This window comes from Cloeon dipterum, chromosome 4, assembly GCF_949628265.1.
Source record: "Cloeon dipterum chromosome 4, ieCloDipt1.1, whole genome shotgun sequence".
Taxonomy (NCBI): Eukaryota; Metazoa; Arthropoda; class Insecta; order Ephemeroptera; family Baetidae; genus Cloeon; species Cloeon dipterum.
The window spans coordinates 12,189,017-12,205,301 of NC_088789.1; the positions used below are offsets into that span (position 1 = coordinate 12,189,017).

Consider the following 16,285-nt stretch of genomic DNA (forward strand, 5'->3'; position numbering starts at 1 on the left):
TCGAGATTTATGACGCGCGGATGAAAAACTGTGCAGCTCAAGGAGTTTAGTACATGAAACGCGACTCTAACTCTCGGAGAGGAAAACGCTGGCGAGCAAAAAATCTGGAACAACCGTGTATGTTATGGTGGTGTTGTTCGAGATTGGCGCGGAAATTGGGCTCGTCGACGACGTGGCTGGAAATTCAGAAATATTGATTCTATCGGTGAGACATTGGCATAATTCATATAGTGACACGTGGAAAAATGTTTTGAGCAGTTTTATCTTGTCACTCTACAAACCTAAAATTTTTCACGAGTGAATTTAACAACTAGATATTGATTCAGAAACAAATTTGTGTTAAATCTCACACTTTCGTGTCACAATTTAAACTGGTATCAATTCACACGAAAATAGATGTACTTTCAAGTGTACGACGCGCTCTTCACGTAGCTTTTATTCACAGAAGCACCTTTGTAAATCTTCCAGAATCAATTTCTAGTTACGATGAAATGTCTCAAAGGTATGCGCTGTCGGAATACATTTGTCAGGTTTCAAATATGTGTGCGTTTAGCGAAGACTCCTTGGAATTCGACAATGAGTAGGAAAAGGACCTTTTGATTGGAACAAAAGAGAACCGGTCGGTACCTTCTTTGAAACTCCTACGTCTAATGGCTTTACTTTTCTTCTTCCGTCTCTACACACTAAGCTTCGCCCCTCTTTACACTGCTTTGACAAGAGGTCGGTTTTATTGAAATCAAATGCCAAACATTTTTCTAACTAATAAGGGAATTGAAACTTTTATATTGGTTCGCTCCCCCAAGTCAAACGTACGTCGCAGCCAAGTTTGGAGCTCCGTCTGCAAGCTTTCCTTCTCCCGAGGTAATGGGAGCGAACACTTGAGCGGAATTTATTCCCTCGGCCTTGCCATTGTGCCCTAATTAAGAGATCGTGACACTTGATCCCTCAAGTTTGGACCCGCCAAGTTCAGGATGACAAATTTAGTTTCCAACCGCTTATTTGAATTCCGAGAACTTCCACTAGAGGTCCGTCAGTCAGAGCTTCTCGCTCGCGTAATTAATTAGCAGGGAATCCCGCAACAATTAAGCAATATTCTAGGGAAGCGTGAGTACCAGCGCTGAGCTGTAGTTTCACTGCTGGGGCTCCTGAAAACTGCCTGCCTGCGCGCTGTCTGACGCTGGAGAATTATTACAGAAAATAATGCACGTACGCACTGCAGAGCACAATAACGACCAGCTTTCGCAGGAAATTGCGGTGTAATTTGGACGCGGGTTGCCCCGCTTAAACGTCTAGAGGCCAACAGTCTGGATGTTAAAAAGAAGCACTCCAAGCAGACGAGCTGCTATTGGATGATTGTCTTCTGCTAAATTGAGTTTGGACAGTAAATGTTAAATGCACCACACACTAAACACATTAAAGTAATTGCGCGCCGAGACAATTTCAACCAATTACCTTTATTTTTGTTTACCTAAATTGCAAGAGAAAAATAAAATGGTTTTACTTTTCTCATATTATTTCCTTTAAAAATCGGTGTGAATCGAGAAGTACCCATGATGAAAGCTGCTGGTGCTGGTGTCATTTGTAATTAAAGCTCACTTACTTTGACGGTGAAGTCTGTCGAGTGGGTGAAAAGCTGCATCAGCCTAGGCGAGCGCGCACGGCAACAAAAGCCTGGGACAGCAAGCAGGATGCTGAGATATTTCAACATGTGGTGGCTTCGGTCCAACACTTCAGCAGTCCTGCTTCGCTTTTTGCCCCCCTTTATAGATTGCTTTTCATACACTCGATAAAACTTTACTTGCATAACTCTGCAGCTCGAACAGAGTTTTTCATGCAACTCGCATCCTTGTCTTCTCTACTCGGCCGCTGCGGAAGGCAATAAAAACAGCGGGGGTCTGTCAAGTCGAAAAAACGGCCAGAAAGGGACATCGTTTAGCCTTTTTGCCGGCCCTAGATGCTTCGCAGGTTGCATGCGCCGCCAGGCTGATCGCATGTGTTTCAAGAGATTTGGTGCTACTTGACTTAGGCGCGATCTTGCGGCAATGACAGCAACTCCCAGAACACAATTTGCACAGCGCGGATCAGTCGATGTCGATCGATTATGCGTTCGGCAAACGAAAAATGGGTTTACATTGAAATTTTATTACAGCAATTAATTGCTAGATATACTAAGCATTTATACTGTACAAGGACCAATTTTATTAAATAGGCTGATATGACTTTTTATAAAAAATTAAACTTCTTGTCGAATATAATGAATGATTTCTTTTGAATGCCAATGTGAATACTAAAATGGGCTTTGTTACTCCACCACTGTGATTATTGCAGCACTATTTTACAGCAATGATTAAAATTGTTATGGTTTTGTTTCAAATTTTGCATCTGGATGGACTATGAAATTTTTTGACCCCAAAATGGTTAAAAATGATATTTCTCAAGTTACTATCCAGTCGTTACGAAAGTACCATATTATATTTGAAATACAACTTGCCGGGCTATTAAATATCTTTCTTAGATTCTAAATTTTGTTTTATTCAATTACATACAACAGATTTAAATTTTTGTATCACGTCATTCGTGCAAAAGATTATGAAAAAGATAGAAGAACACAGAAGTCATTTAGTCATGATATAATTCGTTAACGCTCTAGACGGGGCTTCTACAAGCAGGTGAAGAGGAATAGACAGAAATATAGTGTACACACTATGCCCAATCACTACATACGACTGAAAAAACAAATTTTTAATTAGAAATCACTGTGATAAATATGCCGATACTCACAAGTCTAAAGAAACAAAAATATTCCGGTTGTCTGGTAGATCCGCACGAGTGGCTTATAACGATATAGTGCGTCAAAAACATGCAGAATGATAATTTGCTTATAAATTGTAAAGGTCTGCAAGAGAGAAATCGGTTGATCAGGCCTATAATTTGGAAATATCAATAAGTACAGTTTCCCATTTACTGTGAGCACTCATACCTCCATTTCCTGTTTCACAGACAAAAATTATCCAAGAGATGCAAAATGTGATGACTATTTTTATCAGCACACCAAGAAGGATAGATTGGCCCAAGCTGTATTTATAATCTGGACTGATATATTGAAATGCCCAATAAGCAATTGTAGAAAGCGCCAACGAGCTCAAAGTCGAGCCACTGTAAATAACCTCCTAAAAATAGTTTTTAGTTTAAAGAATAATCTTATTATGTCAACGGTGATTAATAATACCTTAGAAATTTTCTCAGCCTTTCCATTTTTTATGTTACTTAAAATTTTTCCAAGAGTGACTCCAGCCAGATAGGAATACAATCGGGATGGAGTGAAATAGTGGATCCACTTTACATAGGATGCCAATTTTTCGTCTCTGTAAGAATGACAGTTATGATCAGAAGTTTAATAAATGCAATTTTTTGTTATTCACTCAAATGTTGATATGAATAAAACTGTCGTATCAGCTTCAAATATTATATAGGCTGACAACAACGACGATAGAGTAAGCATGACTAGGATGATGTATTTTCCAGCAGATGGCCACATCCAAATAGGATAAACAATGAGCGGCGCTAGAAGATAAAGCTGCATATCTGCTCCCAAATACCACGTTTGCACAATGCACTGTTGAACAAAGAGAAGAAAATAATTACATTTAGATCAAAATATATTTTGTGTCAACTTTTCAAACATAAAAAAGAACTGAATACCAATCTATCAGAGTCAATTATGTTGTTCACATAAAGTAAGTTGAGTGGCCAATTTTCCTTGCAGACCTCCATATGCACACCGACGTCTTTGAACCACGTTGGTCCACTTCCAAGAAGAGGGAAAATAGTAGCATAAAACGCAATGATTACGGCCAATGCTGGTGTAAGTCTGTAAACGTACAAATGCAAATAAGGAAAAGTTAAAGGACTTAAAAAATATCAATCTTTCCTCAAGTATCGTTGAATCACGTCTTTGAAGTAAAAGAACTTTTTACGCTCCAGTTTTTCAATCATATTGTAAGTTCGGAGGGCACCTCCAAGCAGTAGGAATGAGTCGACACTTAAGCCCGTCAAATAATAAGGCAAGTATTCTATTCTTCTTGAAGCCTGCAATTAATACCGGAAATAACTAAATAAGTGCTTAACATTTTGCTAATTAAATTTAATACGTCGAAAATATCCTTTTTGTTGATGTAAGGAAGAGTGAGGTTTGTTAAGCCAGTATGGCAAAGCATCACTGCGAATATGCTAAGAGCTCGAACGCCATCTAAGCTCGCCATCGTCGTGTTGCACGAAGTAAGTTTGCGCCAATTATCAGACAGCGAGAAAGACTGTACCACGGCTTGGAATATTCCACCCCCTGAAAGTTTGTTAATTGACAACTAATATCAGTACTTTGAAAATCTAAAATCACTGCAACAAATTTAAGGTACCTTCAACATTGAATCGCTCTTCATAAACAGTAGCCGCCAAAGCCAGAGAAACAAGCGCGCCAAGCATTATCCTAAAAGAGAAAAGTATATATTAATGAAAATACTAACGATCAACCTAAATATCTCTCACAAAAATGCTATATCACTGGAATTCCATGAGATCTCCGTTTCGACTGAACAATTTTCTTCAAATGCTTCGTTATAAATCGTCAGTCCAATTGATTTCCCAAAGTGTGAAAGTGTGGAGTTTAGTATTCTCTCAAGGTCAACTGATCGGCATGCACTTGGAATGCAAAATGCAGACCTGAAGAGGGCGAAACTCGGAAGCACAACTGGAATCTTGAAGTAAATTTTTATTTATTTCACAATATATTTTCTATCTATATCTTCTACCATCGTATTCTTCGTAGTTTGGTTTTTTGTTAACTCAATGTGTCGCCTATTACTAGTGATGATATTAAGGATACCATCTTTTTCCATTTTCCCAGGTTTATCAGGTTCAATGTGTATATTTGCTAGGCAATATTTTCCTTTGATATTTTCTCCGAGCAGAGGAACACTAGCAGAAATTCCGACGCACTCGTCAAAACTCCCATAATCCACTGTATTTCCAGAGAGAATTCCAGACTGTGGTTTTGAGCTAGAATCGATGACTGAAAATTGCTTACATTAAAATTTTAATAAGAGCTTGGATAGTTTTTAAACAATTCATTTTTAAAGCGCAAAACTATCTATCTTTTGATTTAATGTTTAAACGTTAAACTCATCTCGCTTTATAAGAATTTGTGTAAATTCTTAATACTAAAACATTCATGTGTTTTATAGCTTATTACTTTAGTTACATAACTTTTAACTCGACAATTTTCACTAGAGCAAATATTATTTTATTAAAACTAAGCAAACAATAATAAGTTGCTAAAACCATATTAAAAATTCTTAAATACCACTTTACTTACACTTGAGGGCCCACAAGTCTAGGTTGGAAATTCCTTCAATAATGTGCTCCAACTGTTCGCGGCAAAAATCATTGTCAGAGCCCAATAAATCCGGGTGCAAGTGAGCATTGAAGTGGAAACTAAATGCAGGGGACACTAGCAACAGTATTGCTACCAGAAGAAACGTTACGCAACTCATCGCGTGAGCTCAGCCGGCGAACGACTGCTTAAAAATAAAACGCGACGCGCATCTTTTATAATTTGCAAGGTGCTCATTTAAATCGAAGGCATCGCTCTCTTCACTTTGCCTCCAACAGAATGATAATGCTGATCATTAAAACCTTTTTGCTTCATATGCGAATGCGAGTAATGCATAAAGTCAAAATAAAATCCAATTTGAGCTCGTTCAAAAATGAAAGAGAAGGAACTGAAAGAAAGTGAACGTGGTGGCGAATATTGAGTATTTTTGTGTAGAGTTGGCTGGTCTGTAGGCAGATGGGCTTCTCAAGAAACCGGTTTGAAATGCTTTTGCAACAGCACACCTCGTGACCTTGACAATAATTCGCAATATAGGCGTTTGGCTTATTAAGGCAATGCGAGCTAACAGGCTGGTTATTTTCCTTAATTTAATTTATTTCTATCTCCTAGTTCATTATTGCAAGCAAAAAAAGTCAGCTGACTGCAAAAATCCAAGAAATGCGTTGCAAGCTGGCGTACAAAGCAAATTCAATGCCGGATCGTATTCATGGTCGTACTGAACGATATTGAAGGGGTCAAATACCATGACATATAGTGCTTTGAAAGGCACATTAGCCAACCAGAGACCATGCTCATCAGACTCAAGTGCAGATTCTTTTTCATGTAAAGAATAATATAACTCAGATCTAAGTCAACAACGTAAGGAGCCATTCGATGGTGCATGTTTATCTCTGGTATTCGGGAAATGAAAGCTGAAAAGTAATTTATGAATAATTTTTTTATTTTAGAGACGTTTTTTTAAAGAAAAAACTAAAGCAATAACGGGGTTTAAAATTAATTTTAACAAATCTTCAATCTTCAAGCGTTCAACTGATTCACATAGTTTTTATATCTAAATTAAGACAACACAGACTTTAAATAGCGATTTTTTAATGGTCTTAAAATTTGTCTGGAATGTTTTTTTTCATAGTTCACCAAAAAGGTGATCAAAACGCTCTTCATTTTTAGGCGAAGTGTTTTCAGTTCGCAATGATTTAAGTAGTTTAGTAAAATAATTCTAATCAGTTCAATTCTTCAAATCATCAATCTATTTTATTTTTGCCCTTGAACATTTTATAGGTAAATTTTTGAGAAAATAGGTAGGCAAAGCCTCAAAGTTGTCAAACAAATCGGTATCGGGGATGTGAGAAACAGAATCAATTTTCCAGCTGCAGGTTTGTTCAACAGAGCTCAGATAACTAAAGGCGAAACCAAAATAGCTGCAAATCAGATGCCTGATACTAAGTTTGGGTCATGCACTGCAAGCAAAAAAGGTATGGAACCTGCTAAAGGAGATAGTTACACCGGTTGCATATGTGTAATACAATTTTTCACCGTGAATGGTATTTTATTAATATACAAATTATACATGTAGTACCATCTATTTGTTCAGTAATTTCCTATACGTAAAAGAACAGGACAATTATTTATTTTTGAAATAGGCGATCACTCGAGGCTGTGTTCATAACCACTGGATGACGTCGAAACTATAGTCGAGATTAAAAACGACAATTTTTGCAACGAGGATGAAGCCTGGTTTAATTTATTGCCAATACAATTATTTATATTCGTCGCGTAAATGCGAATATTATAAGCATCAGTAAACTAGGAAATATGTACCGCTGAAACGAATTATTAACTTTTCGCTCTGTGTATCCATTCTTCAAAACATACCAAATACCTGAAACGGAGTCGTCGGTCTAAGGAATTTTGACTAATTTAACTAACATTGAGTGCATCTGATGGAGAGGAAATTAATAAATCTCATGGTTACAAATTTTGTCACTGTGCCCGTTTGCCCGTGGAAATAAAATCAAGAAAACACATTTGTTGTATAATTCAAAATATCTCAACAAACCTATTTTTAGCACGACCAATGCATCATCTGCAAGAACTTTCGTGTGATAATTGTGCTTTGAAAATTTTCCGTGAATACATGGGATATATGTAACAGAAGATATTACTTGTCATATATCATCTTGAACCGTGAGCAAACTATATCTACTCCATATAGTTTGCGCAACACGCAGTATTTATTTATTCACCACTATACCATCACTCTGAAAGACGAACGCACTAATAGCACTCATTAAATTTAATGGAAGCTCCCTGATTGCAAGAATTTAAAAACAAATTCTTGTAAAAACTTGATGGCAATTATTCTGCGCACATTCTTGATTTTATTGACGCATTGTGTTCGAACAGTTGAGATGACAGATATTGATTTGATTTATTTGAGGCTTTTAACCAATGTAGCTTAATGCCCGAGGAAATTGTGATCATACGTGATAATGCAATATAATGCTGTAAGAATTAAGACCTTTATAAAGAGGAATGATACTGCAAAAGCCTTGAAAATGCTTGTTGTCAATGCATAAACTCTTTTCCTTAGGATTCAGTTAAAGCCTAAATTGACCTGTAACTAAGAAGCATTGTAATTTTCTGAGAAAATTTGCTAGAAAGTTACCGTGCTTTTCAAATGGTAATGGCTATCTCCTTACTTGAAATCCAATTTAATTTCAAAACCAAGAGTTTCCCCAATAAGTGGCATACACCGTTGGACAGATCTCGACGAGAGGAATCGGAATATGCCAAGAAAATACGTTCAAGCACTGTAAATTTTGGAGAATATTGGCCAAATTTGAATTTTTGTTGTAGGAAGGTCCTTTTTTATTATTGCAAATTGTTGAATAAATTCTTTATCGATCAATTCGTCCTGGTCCCGGCAAAATTGCGCAACGTTCAACAAACACCCAAATTTTCATTGTCGAATTGATTGTTGACCTTTTCTTGCAACAAGGAAATTCGCGTTTGGTTGTTGAAAGTTACGCAATTTTGCCGGGACCAGGACGAATTGGTATAATGGCATCCAATAATTCAAATAATTTTCAATTGTTGCCTTGTATCATTCCAATTTTTAATGTACACTGTTGAAAAACTAGGCTCATGCTGATGGACATTTTTATTATCAGATCACATTGTCGAGCGCATGGACTGTGTGCACATGAAATGTGAGAATCCCAGCGAACTTTTGGGAGATTCGGGCTGATGTGCGCTCGCATCATCGAAGGACGGCAGCTGCTAAACGATGCCAATAGTCAGCACCCACGGCTGTATAGCCGGCACCTGTGCGAAGTGTGTTCGGCCAACGAACATTTTCCTTCAGGTTGGTAAATCCATGGAACAACCTGCCACCTCAGCTTAAGAATTTCATTGCGGCCGAGTTTACTCACCTGTGCAAAACGCATCTGCGTGGCAAATTTACAGTGATCAGTGGTTCTATAAGTTATGCTGTCAGTGCGGCACAGTACGGTGAGAGATTACCTTTGTAATAAATCGTAGATCTTTGTAAAAATTTGTTAGTGTTTTATGCAGCTACAGTTTATATATCCCATTTAAAGTGAAGCAGTATGTTTACAACAAAATGTTTGTTATTGTTATAGTATTGTTGCTTGAAATGCTTGAAATTGTGCATCTGGATGGACAATGAAATTTTGTGACCCCAATTGTTACTTTTGATTTTTCTCACGTTACTATCCAATCGTTATAAAATTACCATTATAATATGTACATAATATATTTCCTAGATTGAAAATTTTGTTTCATTCAATACGTTATTTTACATGCATCAGATTTAAATTTTGGTTTCCTGACACGTCGTGAGTACATGCAAAGAGTTATGAAAAGGATTGAAGAAAAGGACACACAGAAGTCATTTAATCATGATGTAATTCGTTAACGCTCTAGACGGGGCTTCTACAAGCAGGTGAAGAGGAATAGACAGAAATATAGTGTACACACTATGCCCAATCACTACATACGACTGAAAAAACAAATTTTACATTAGAAGTCACTTTTTGAAAAATTTTCTGATACTAACATGTTTAATGAAACTGTAATATTCCGGTTGTCTGGTAGATCCGTTCGAGTGGCTTATAACGATATAGTGCGTCAAAAACATGCAGAATGATAACTTGCTTATAAATTGTAAAGGTCTGCAAGAGAGAAATCGGTTGATCAGGCCTGTAATTTGGAAATATCAATAAGTACAGTTTCCCATTTACTGTGAGCACTCATACCTCCATTTCCTGTTTCACAGACAAAAATTATCCAAGAGATGCAAAATGTGATGACTATTTTTATCAGCACACCAAGAAGGATAGATTGGCCCAAGCTGTATTTATAATCTGGACTGATATATTGAAATGCCCAATAAGCAATTGTAGAAAGCGCCAACGAGCTCAAAGTCGAGCCACCGTAAATAACCTCCTAAAAATAGTTTTTAGTTTAAAGAATAATCTTATTATGTCAACGGTGATTAATAATACCTTAGAAATTTTCTCAGCCTTTCCATTTTTTATGTTACTTAAAATTTTTCCAAGAGTGACTCCAGCCAGATAGGAAAACAATCGGGATGGAGTAAAATAGTGGATCCACTTTACATAGGATGCCAATTTTTCGTCTCTGTGAGAATGACAGTTATGATCAGAAGTTTAATAAATAAATGCAATTTTGTGTTATTCACTCAAATATTGATGCGAATAAAACTATCGTATCAGCTTCAAATATTATATAGGCTGACAACAACGACGATAGAGTAAGCATGACTATGATGATGTATTTTCCAGCAGATGGCCACATCCAAATAGGATAAACAATGAGCGGCGCTAGAAGAAAAAGCTGCATATCTGCTCCCAAATACCACGTTTGCACAATGCACTGTTGAACAAAGAGAAGAAAATAATTAAATTTAGATCAAAATATATTTTGTGTCAACTTTTCAAACATAAAAAAGAACTGAATACCAATCTATCAGAGTCAATTATGTTGTTCACATAAAGTAAGTTGAGTGGCCAATTTTCATTGCAGACTTCCATTTGCACACCGACGTCTTTGAACCACGTTGGTCCACTTCCAAGAAGAGGGAAAATAGTAGCATAAAACGCAATGATTATGGCCAATGCTGGTGTAAGTCTGTAAACGTACAAGAGCCATAATCAGTCAAAGCAGCAAATTTCTGTCCAGGGGTCGATGGATTTTGATGAAATTTTGTTTGCGTTAATTTTGCCCTAATTGTATGTACTACAAAACAGTTGAGAAAACTCGGCCTTTCCAATTTTTGCGGGTTTTGCGGGCGTTCAAGTGTCAAAATCTGGGAATTTTGAGTACTTCATAACTTTGCTCAGGGTAGTCCTAGAACAAAAATTAAAATTCCGTAAACTCGTCTCAACCAGGCAAACAACTTTTACATTGACCTCAAAGTGGTAGGTCAAAGGTCAAGGTCATAAAAATTAATTTTTTGAATTTAAACTCAAATTTGAAAATGAATATATTGAAATTTTTTATTTTTTTCGTAACCATTTTGTAGAGCACAAAAAATGAAGCTATAAAAACGTTAAAATTTGGAATGGTGTTTTGCCTCATTTTTTTAATAAAAAATGAAAACTTCGAAAACTCTTGTTTTTCGAGGTTGGTAAAAACGATGATTGACCAAATCTCGACTTCTAGTCATCCGAATTTCAAAAACCGCATACCGTTAGACTCCTCTCGACGTCCCTAAGTGCACTAAAGGGGTATAAGACCCACCAACCCCCAACCCCCTTTTAACCCCCTAAATAACGTGAAATTTAGAATTTTTAGTCCGTTTCAACACCTTATCATGACGTCGACGAGTAATTGTCTTCTTCAAACCAATTTATTAACTCAGTTCACTCAAAGACGAGTCAAACGGTACTTAATTTTTGTATTTACAAAAATTTATTTATAGGACCACCTTTTTGTGTTTTGTTCGAGATTTGGTGCTCACCGAGCATTTTAATGCATCCGCGTCTTAATAAAAAACTTTGTGCCACCCAAATATCAGGTTGTAGTGGTCCTATTTTCAAAAATTAAGTACCGTTTGAATCGTATTGAAGTGAACTAAGTAAATAAATTGGTTTGAAGAAGACAATTACTCGTCAACGTCATGATAAGGTGTTGAAACGACCGAAAAAATGCTAAATTTCACATTATTAAGGGGGCGAAATAGGGGTTGGGGGTTGGTGGGTCTCATTCCCCTTTAGTACACTCGGGGATGTCAAGACGAGTCTAACGGTATGCGGTTTTTCAAAATCAGATGATTAGAAGTCGAGATTTGGTCGATCATCCAGAATTTTATTGCATCGCGCTTGGAAAAAAATCTTTGTGCACCCGAATCTCAGGTTGTGGTGGTCCCATTTACAAAAAATAAGTTCCATTTGACTCGTCTTTGAGTGAACTAAGTTAATGAATTTGGTTTTTTTGGTAATTTTTGTTCTAGAACTACCCTGAGCAAAGTTATGAAGTACTCAAAATTCCCAGATTTTGACACTTGAACGCCCGCAAAACCCGCAAAAATTGGAAAGGCCGAGTTTTCTCAACTGTTTTGTAGTACAATTAGGGCAAAATTAACGCAAACAAAATTTCATCAAAATCCATCGACCCCTGGACAGAAATTTGCTGCTTTGACTGATTATGGCTCACAAATGCAAATAAGGAAAAATTAAAGGACTTAAAAAATATCAATCTTTCCTCAAGTATCGTTGAATCACGTCTTTGAAGTAAAAGAACTTTTTACGCTCCAGTTTTTCAAGCATATTGTAAGTTCGGAGGGCACCTCCAAGCAGTAGGAATGAGTCGACACTAAAGCCCGTCAAATAATAAGGCAAGTATTCTATTCTTCTTGAAGTCTGCAATTAATACCGGAAATAACTAAACACGTGCTTAACATTTTACGAATTAAATTTAATACGTCGAAAATATCCTTTTTGTTGATGTAAGGAAGATTAAGGTTTGATAAGCAAATATGGCAAAGCATCACTGCGAATATGCTAAGAGCTCGAACGCCATCTAAGCTCGCCATCGTCGTGTTGCACGAAGTAAGTTTGCGCCAATTATTAGACAGCGAGAAAGACTGTACCACGGCTTGGAATATTCCACCCCCTAAAAGTTTGTTAATTGACAACTAATATCAGTACTTTGAAAATCTAAAATCGCTGAAACAAATTTAAGGTACCTTCAACATTGAATCGCTCTTCATAAACAGTAGCCGCCAAAGCCAGAGAAACAAGCGCGCCAAGCATTATCCTAAAAGAGAAAAGTATATATTAATGAAAATACTAACGATCAACCTAAATATCTCTCACAAAAATGCTATATCACTGGAATTCCATGAGATCTCCGTTTCGACTGAACAATTTTCTTCAAATACTTCGTTATAAATCGTCAGTCCAATTGATTTCCCAAAGTGTGAAAGTGTGGAGTTTAGTATTCTCTCAAGGTCAACTGATCGGCATGCACTTGGAATGCAAAATGCAGACCTGAAGAGGGCGAAACTCGGAAGCACATCTGGAATCTTGAAGTAAATTTTTATTTATTTCACAATATATTTTCTATCTATATCTTCTACCATCGTATTCTTCGTAGTTTGGTTTTTTGTTAACTCAATGTGTCGCCTATTACTAGTGATGATATTAAGGATACCATCTTTTTCCATTTTCCCAGGTTTATCAGGTTCAATGTGAATATTTGCTAGGCAATATTTTCCTTTGATATTTTCTCCGAGCAGTGGAACACTAGCAGAAATTCCGACGCACTCGTCAAAACTCCCATAATCCACTGTATTTCCAGAGAGAATTCCAGACTGTGGTTTTGAGCTAGAATCGATGACTGAAAAATGCTTACATTAAATTTTTAATAAGAGCTTGGATAGTTTTTAAACAATTCATTTTTAAAGCGCAAAACTATCTATCTTTTGATTTAATGTTTAAACGTTAAACTCATCACGCTTTATAAGAATTTGTGTAAATTCTTAATACTAAAACATTAATGTGTTTTATTATTACTTTAGTTACATAACTTTTAACTCGACAATTTTCACTAGAGCAAATAATATTTTATTTAAATTAAGCAAACAATAATAAGTTGCTAAAACCATATTAAAAATTGTTAAATACCACTTTACTTACACTTGAGGGCCCACAAGTCTAGGTTGGAAATTCCTTCAATAATGTGCTCCAACTGCTCGCGGCAAAAATCATTGTCAGAGCCCAATAAATCCGGGTGCAAGTGAGCATTGAAGTGGAAACTAAATGCAGGGGACACTAGCAACAGTATTGCTACCAGAAGAAACGTTACGCAACTCATCGCGTGAGCTCAGCCGGCGAACGACTGCTTAAAAATAAAACGCGACGCGCATCTTTTATAATTTGCAAGGTGCTCATTTAAATCGAAGGCATCGCTCTCTTCACTTTGCCTCCAACAGAATGATAATGCTGATCATTAAAACCTTTTTGCTTCATATGCGAATGCGAGTAATGCATAAAGTCAAAATAAAATCCAATTTGAGCTCGTTCAAAAATGAAAGAGAAGGAACTGAAAGAAAGTGAACGTGGTGGCAAATATTGAGCATTTTTTGTATAGAGTTGGCTTGCCCTAGAGGCAGATGGGCTTCTCAAGAAACCAGTTTGAAATGCTTTTGCAACAGCACACCTAATGACCTTGAAAAAGTTTCGCAATGTAAGGTGTTGGGCTTATTAAGAAAAACCTTTGTGTTCGAAATTTTAAATGAATTAATTTTCCCAGGGTAAGATCTTTCTTATTTACTCAGATTAAATATAATTTTTTTAAATATTTATTTAATATCTCTTTTAGTGTTTGAAATATTTTACTTGTGCACGTCATAAAATGAACTGAAAACATTAATTTATAAATCAAAATAAGAACAATCTTTAAGCTTGCTTTTTCTGCATAACATTCAATACAAAAGCTATCGATCTTATTAATATCTTTAAAATTACTCATAAGTTTTGAACTTACGAGCTGAGAAGATTATTCTAAATGTTTCGCACGCAGCCACCTCTACCGACAGATTCAGAACTGTGGCTACAGCAAAGTTAATCATCGGTTACGCTGTGATACTTTTAATGCATTTTAGAATTTCACAATAAATACAGGGTCACTGCAGCTCTTTAAATTAATCTTGTGATATTTTTATTAGTTTAAATTTTTGTATCTGTACAGTTTGATTGAATATTTACCAGTGAGTAATTTGCTAAAATTTGTGTTTTTAGCCTCGCAAGTCTAACAATTAAAATTGCATAATGACTCAAAAGGATGCAATAGAAGATTGTACTCAGTGGTTGAAAAACGTCCAATGGCAGAACTTTTGATACCCAACCTAAAATGTAGGTGATTAATTTGATCACAAATTATATTAGGAAAACTAAATGAAAGACAGATTTACTGTTTACATATTGTTGTTTATTCTCACATTTTGTCAAATACATTCATGTTATAGCATGTCATTGAAAAGGTAAATAAGCATGTGAGAAAAGGCAACACTCCTGGCAAACAACTTACGAAACCCTGTCCAGAAGGACAGAGCCGAAGTGGGCCCAGACTAGTATTAAAACACATCATAAAATTTAGGTCTATGGGATTAGAAAAATACTATTTCAGCCCTCTCATGGTTATTTTTCCATGTGAAATCTCTCAGAAATTCAGATTCAGAGTAGATTATGTTGTTTGTTTATTTTTATTTTTTTATTTTTAGGGCCTCTTTTCAGCACGTCCCGTGGACTATGAGCCCACCGGATCTCAATTACACCACCGAGCGGATAACATTGGGGCTTGGGGCCCGAGTGGCCGAGAAGCCGCATAACAGCTTGGGTTAACTTTTTGCCCCCTAAACCAAGGTTTTTTGGTTAATAATCTATACATTTGCCCCTAAAAAAGCCGCTGGAAAGGTGTGTTAAACCAGCAAGTAGCGAGTCGGCGCCGGTTCGCCTCCCAGCCCGTTGAACTGTTTGAGAGTTTCGAGTCACTTAACTAACCACATTTTGCCATCTCTGACAAAAAGGCAGCCAGTATTAGATCCCCTCAAATATTACCCACTGCTTTGAAACTCATGAGAATGTCTTAACAAAGCGAGCCAACGGGCTGGTTATTTTTCTTAATTTAATTTATGTTTATCTACTAGTTCATCATTGCAAGCAAAAATAAGCCAGCCGACTGCATGTGTCCAGGAAATGTAGGAAATGCTATGCGAGCTTGCGTACAAAGCAGATTCAATACCGGATCGTAGTCATGGTCGTACTGGACGATATTGAAAGGGTCAAATTCCATGACGTAGAGCTTCGAAAGGCACATTAGCCAGCCAGTGACCACATTCATCAGACTCAAGTGCAGATTCTTTTTCATGTAAAGAGTATATTTCAGAGTTAAACCAACAACTTAAGGAGCCATTTTCAATGGTGCGTATTCATCTCTGAAATTCGGGCAATAAAAGCTGAAAAGTAATTTATTAATAAGTTTTAAGTTTAGATAAGTTTTTTATGAAGAAAAACTAAACCAATATAAGTTGTTATAGATTTAATTTTAACAAATATTCAGTCTTCAAGCGCTCAACCAATTTAAAATAGAGTTTCTCTGTCTAAATTAACAAACACAAACTATTATAAATATTTTTAAGGGTCTTAAAATTGGTTTGGAATATTTTTTTCCAAGTGGTTAATTTAGTGACTCGATGAAATGCTCAAATTGCTCAACGGGCTGGGAGGCGCACCGGCGCCGACTCGCTACTTGCTGGTTTGCACCTTTCCAGCATGCGTGATTTGGCTTCACGGGACGAATGTCTAGCGTTTCAATGCAGTCCTCAGTGCGGAGGCAAGTGGCCCTTCA

The 16,285-nt window shown here is 36.6% G+C and overlaps 2 protein-coding genes across 2 annotated transcripts; both read right to left on the reverse strand.

Moving 5' to 3' along the window:
• Positions 1-2,175: 2,175 nt before the first annotated feature.
• On the reverse strand, positions 2,176-5,642 carry LOC135944004 (nose resistant to fluoxetine protein 6-like). Its single transcript, XM_065490678.1, has 12 exons — positions 5,372-5,642; positions 4,809-5,068; positions 4,546-4,754; positions 4,416-4,486; positions 4,152-4,342; positions 3,932-4,089; positions 3,703-3,871; positions 3,423-3,616; positions 3,230-3,365; positions 2,981-3,170; positions 2,782-2,924; positions 2,176-2,726 (listed from the first exon to the last, which is right to left on the reverse strand). Exons 1-12 carry the CDS (start codon positions 5,547-5,549, stop codon positions 2,616-2,618), a joined length of 2,010 nt encoding a protein of 669 aa, XP_065346750.1. The 5' UTR covers positions 5,550-5,642; the 3' UTR covers positions 2,176-2,615.
• Positions 5,643-8,464: 2,822 nt separating this feature from the next.
• On the reverse strand, positions 8,465-13,873 carry LOC135943650 (nose resistant to fluoxetine protein 6-like). Its single transcript, XM_065490297.1, is given in 12 exon segments — positions 8,465-9,410; positions 9,468-9,610; positions 9,667-9,856; positions 9,916-10,051; positions 10,113-10,306; positions 10,393-10,550; positions 12,117-12,294; positions 12,357-12,547; positions 12,621-12,691; positions 12,751-12,959; positions 13,014-13,273; positions 13,573-13,873. Coding segments are annotated over 12 exon segments (2,019 nt in total). The 5' UTR covers positions 13,751-13,873; the 3' UTR covers positions 8,465-9,299.
• Positions 13,874-16,285: the final 2,412 nt, after the last annotated feature.

Bases quoted from the DNA above. Each gene is read 5' to 3' on its own strand.
- LOC135944004 (XM_065490678.1), bottom strand. From the start codon at position 5,549: ATGAGTTGCGTAACGTTTCTTCTGGTAGCAATACTGTTGCTAGTGTCC. The intron at 5,069-5,371 runs GTAAGTAAAGTG...AGCAATTTTCAG, and splicing joins AGACTTGTGGGCCCTCAAGT to TCATCGATTCTAGCTCAAAA. The intron at 4,487-4,545 runs GTGAGAGATATT...TTTCTCTTTTAG, and splicing joins TCCAGTGATATAGCATTTTT to GATAATGCTTGGCGCGCTTG.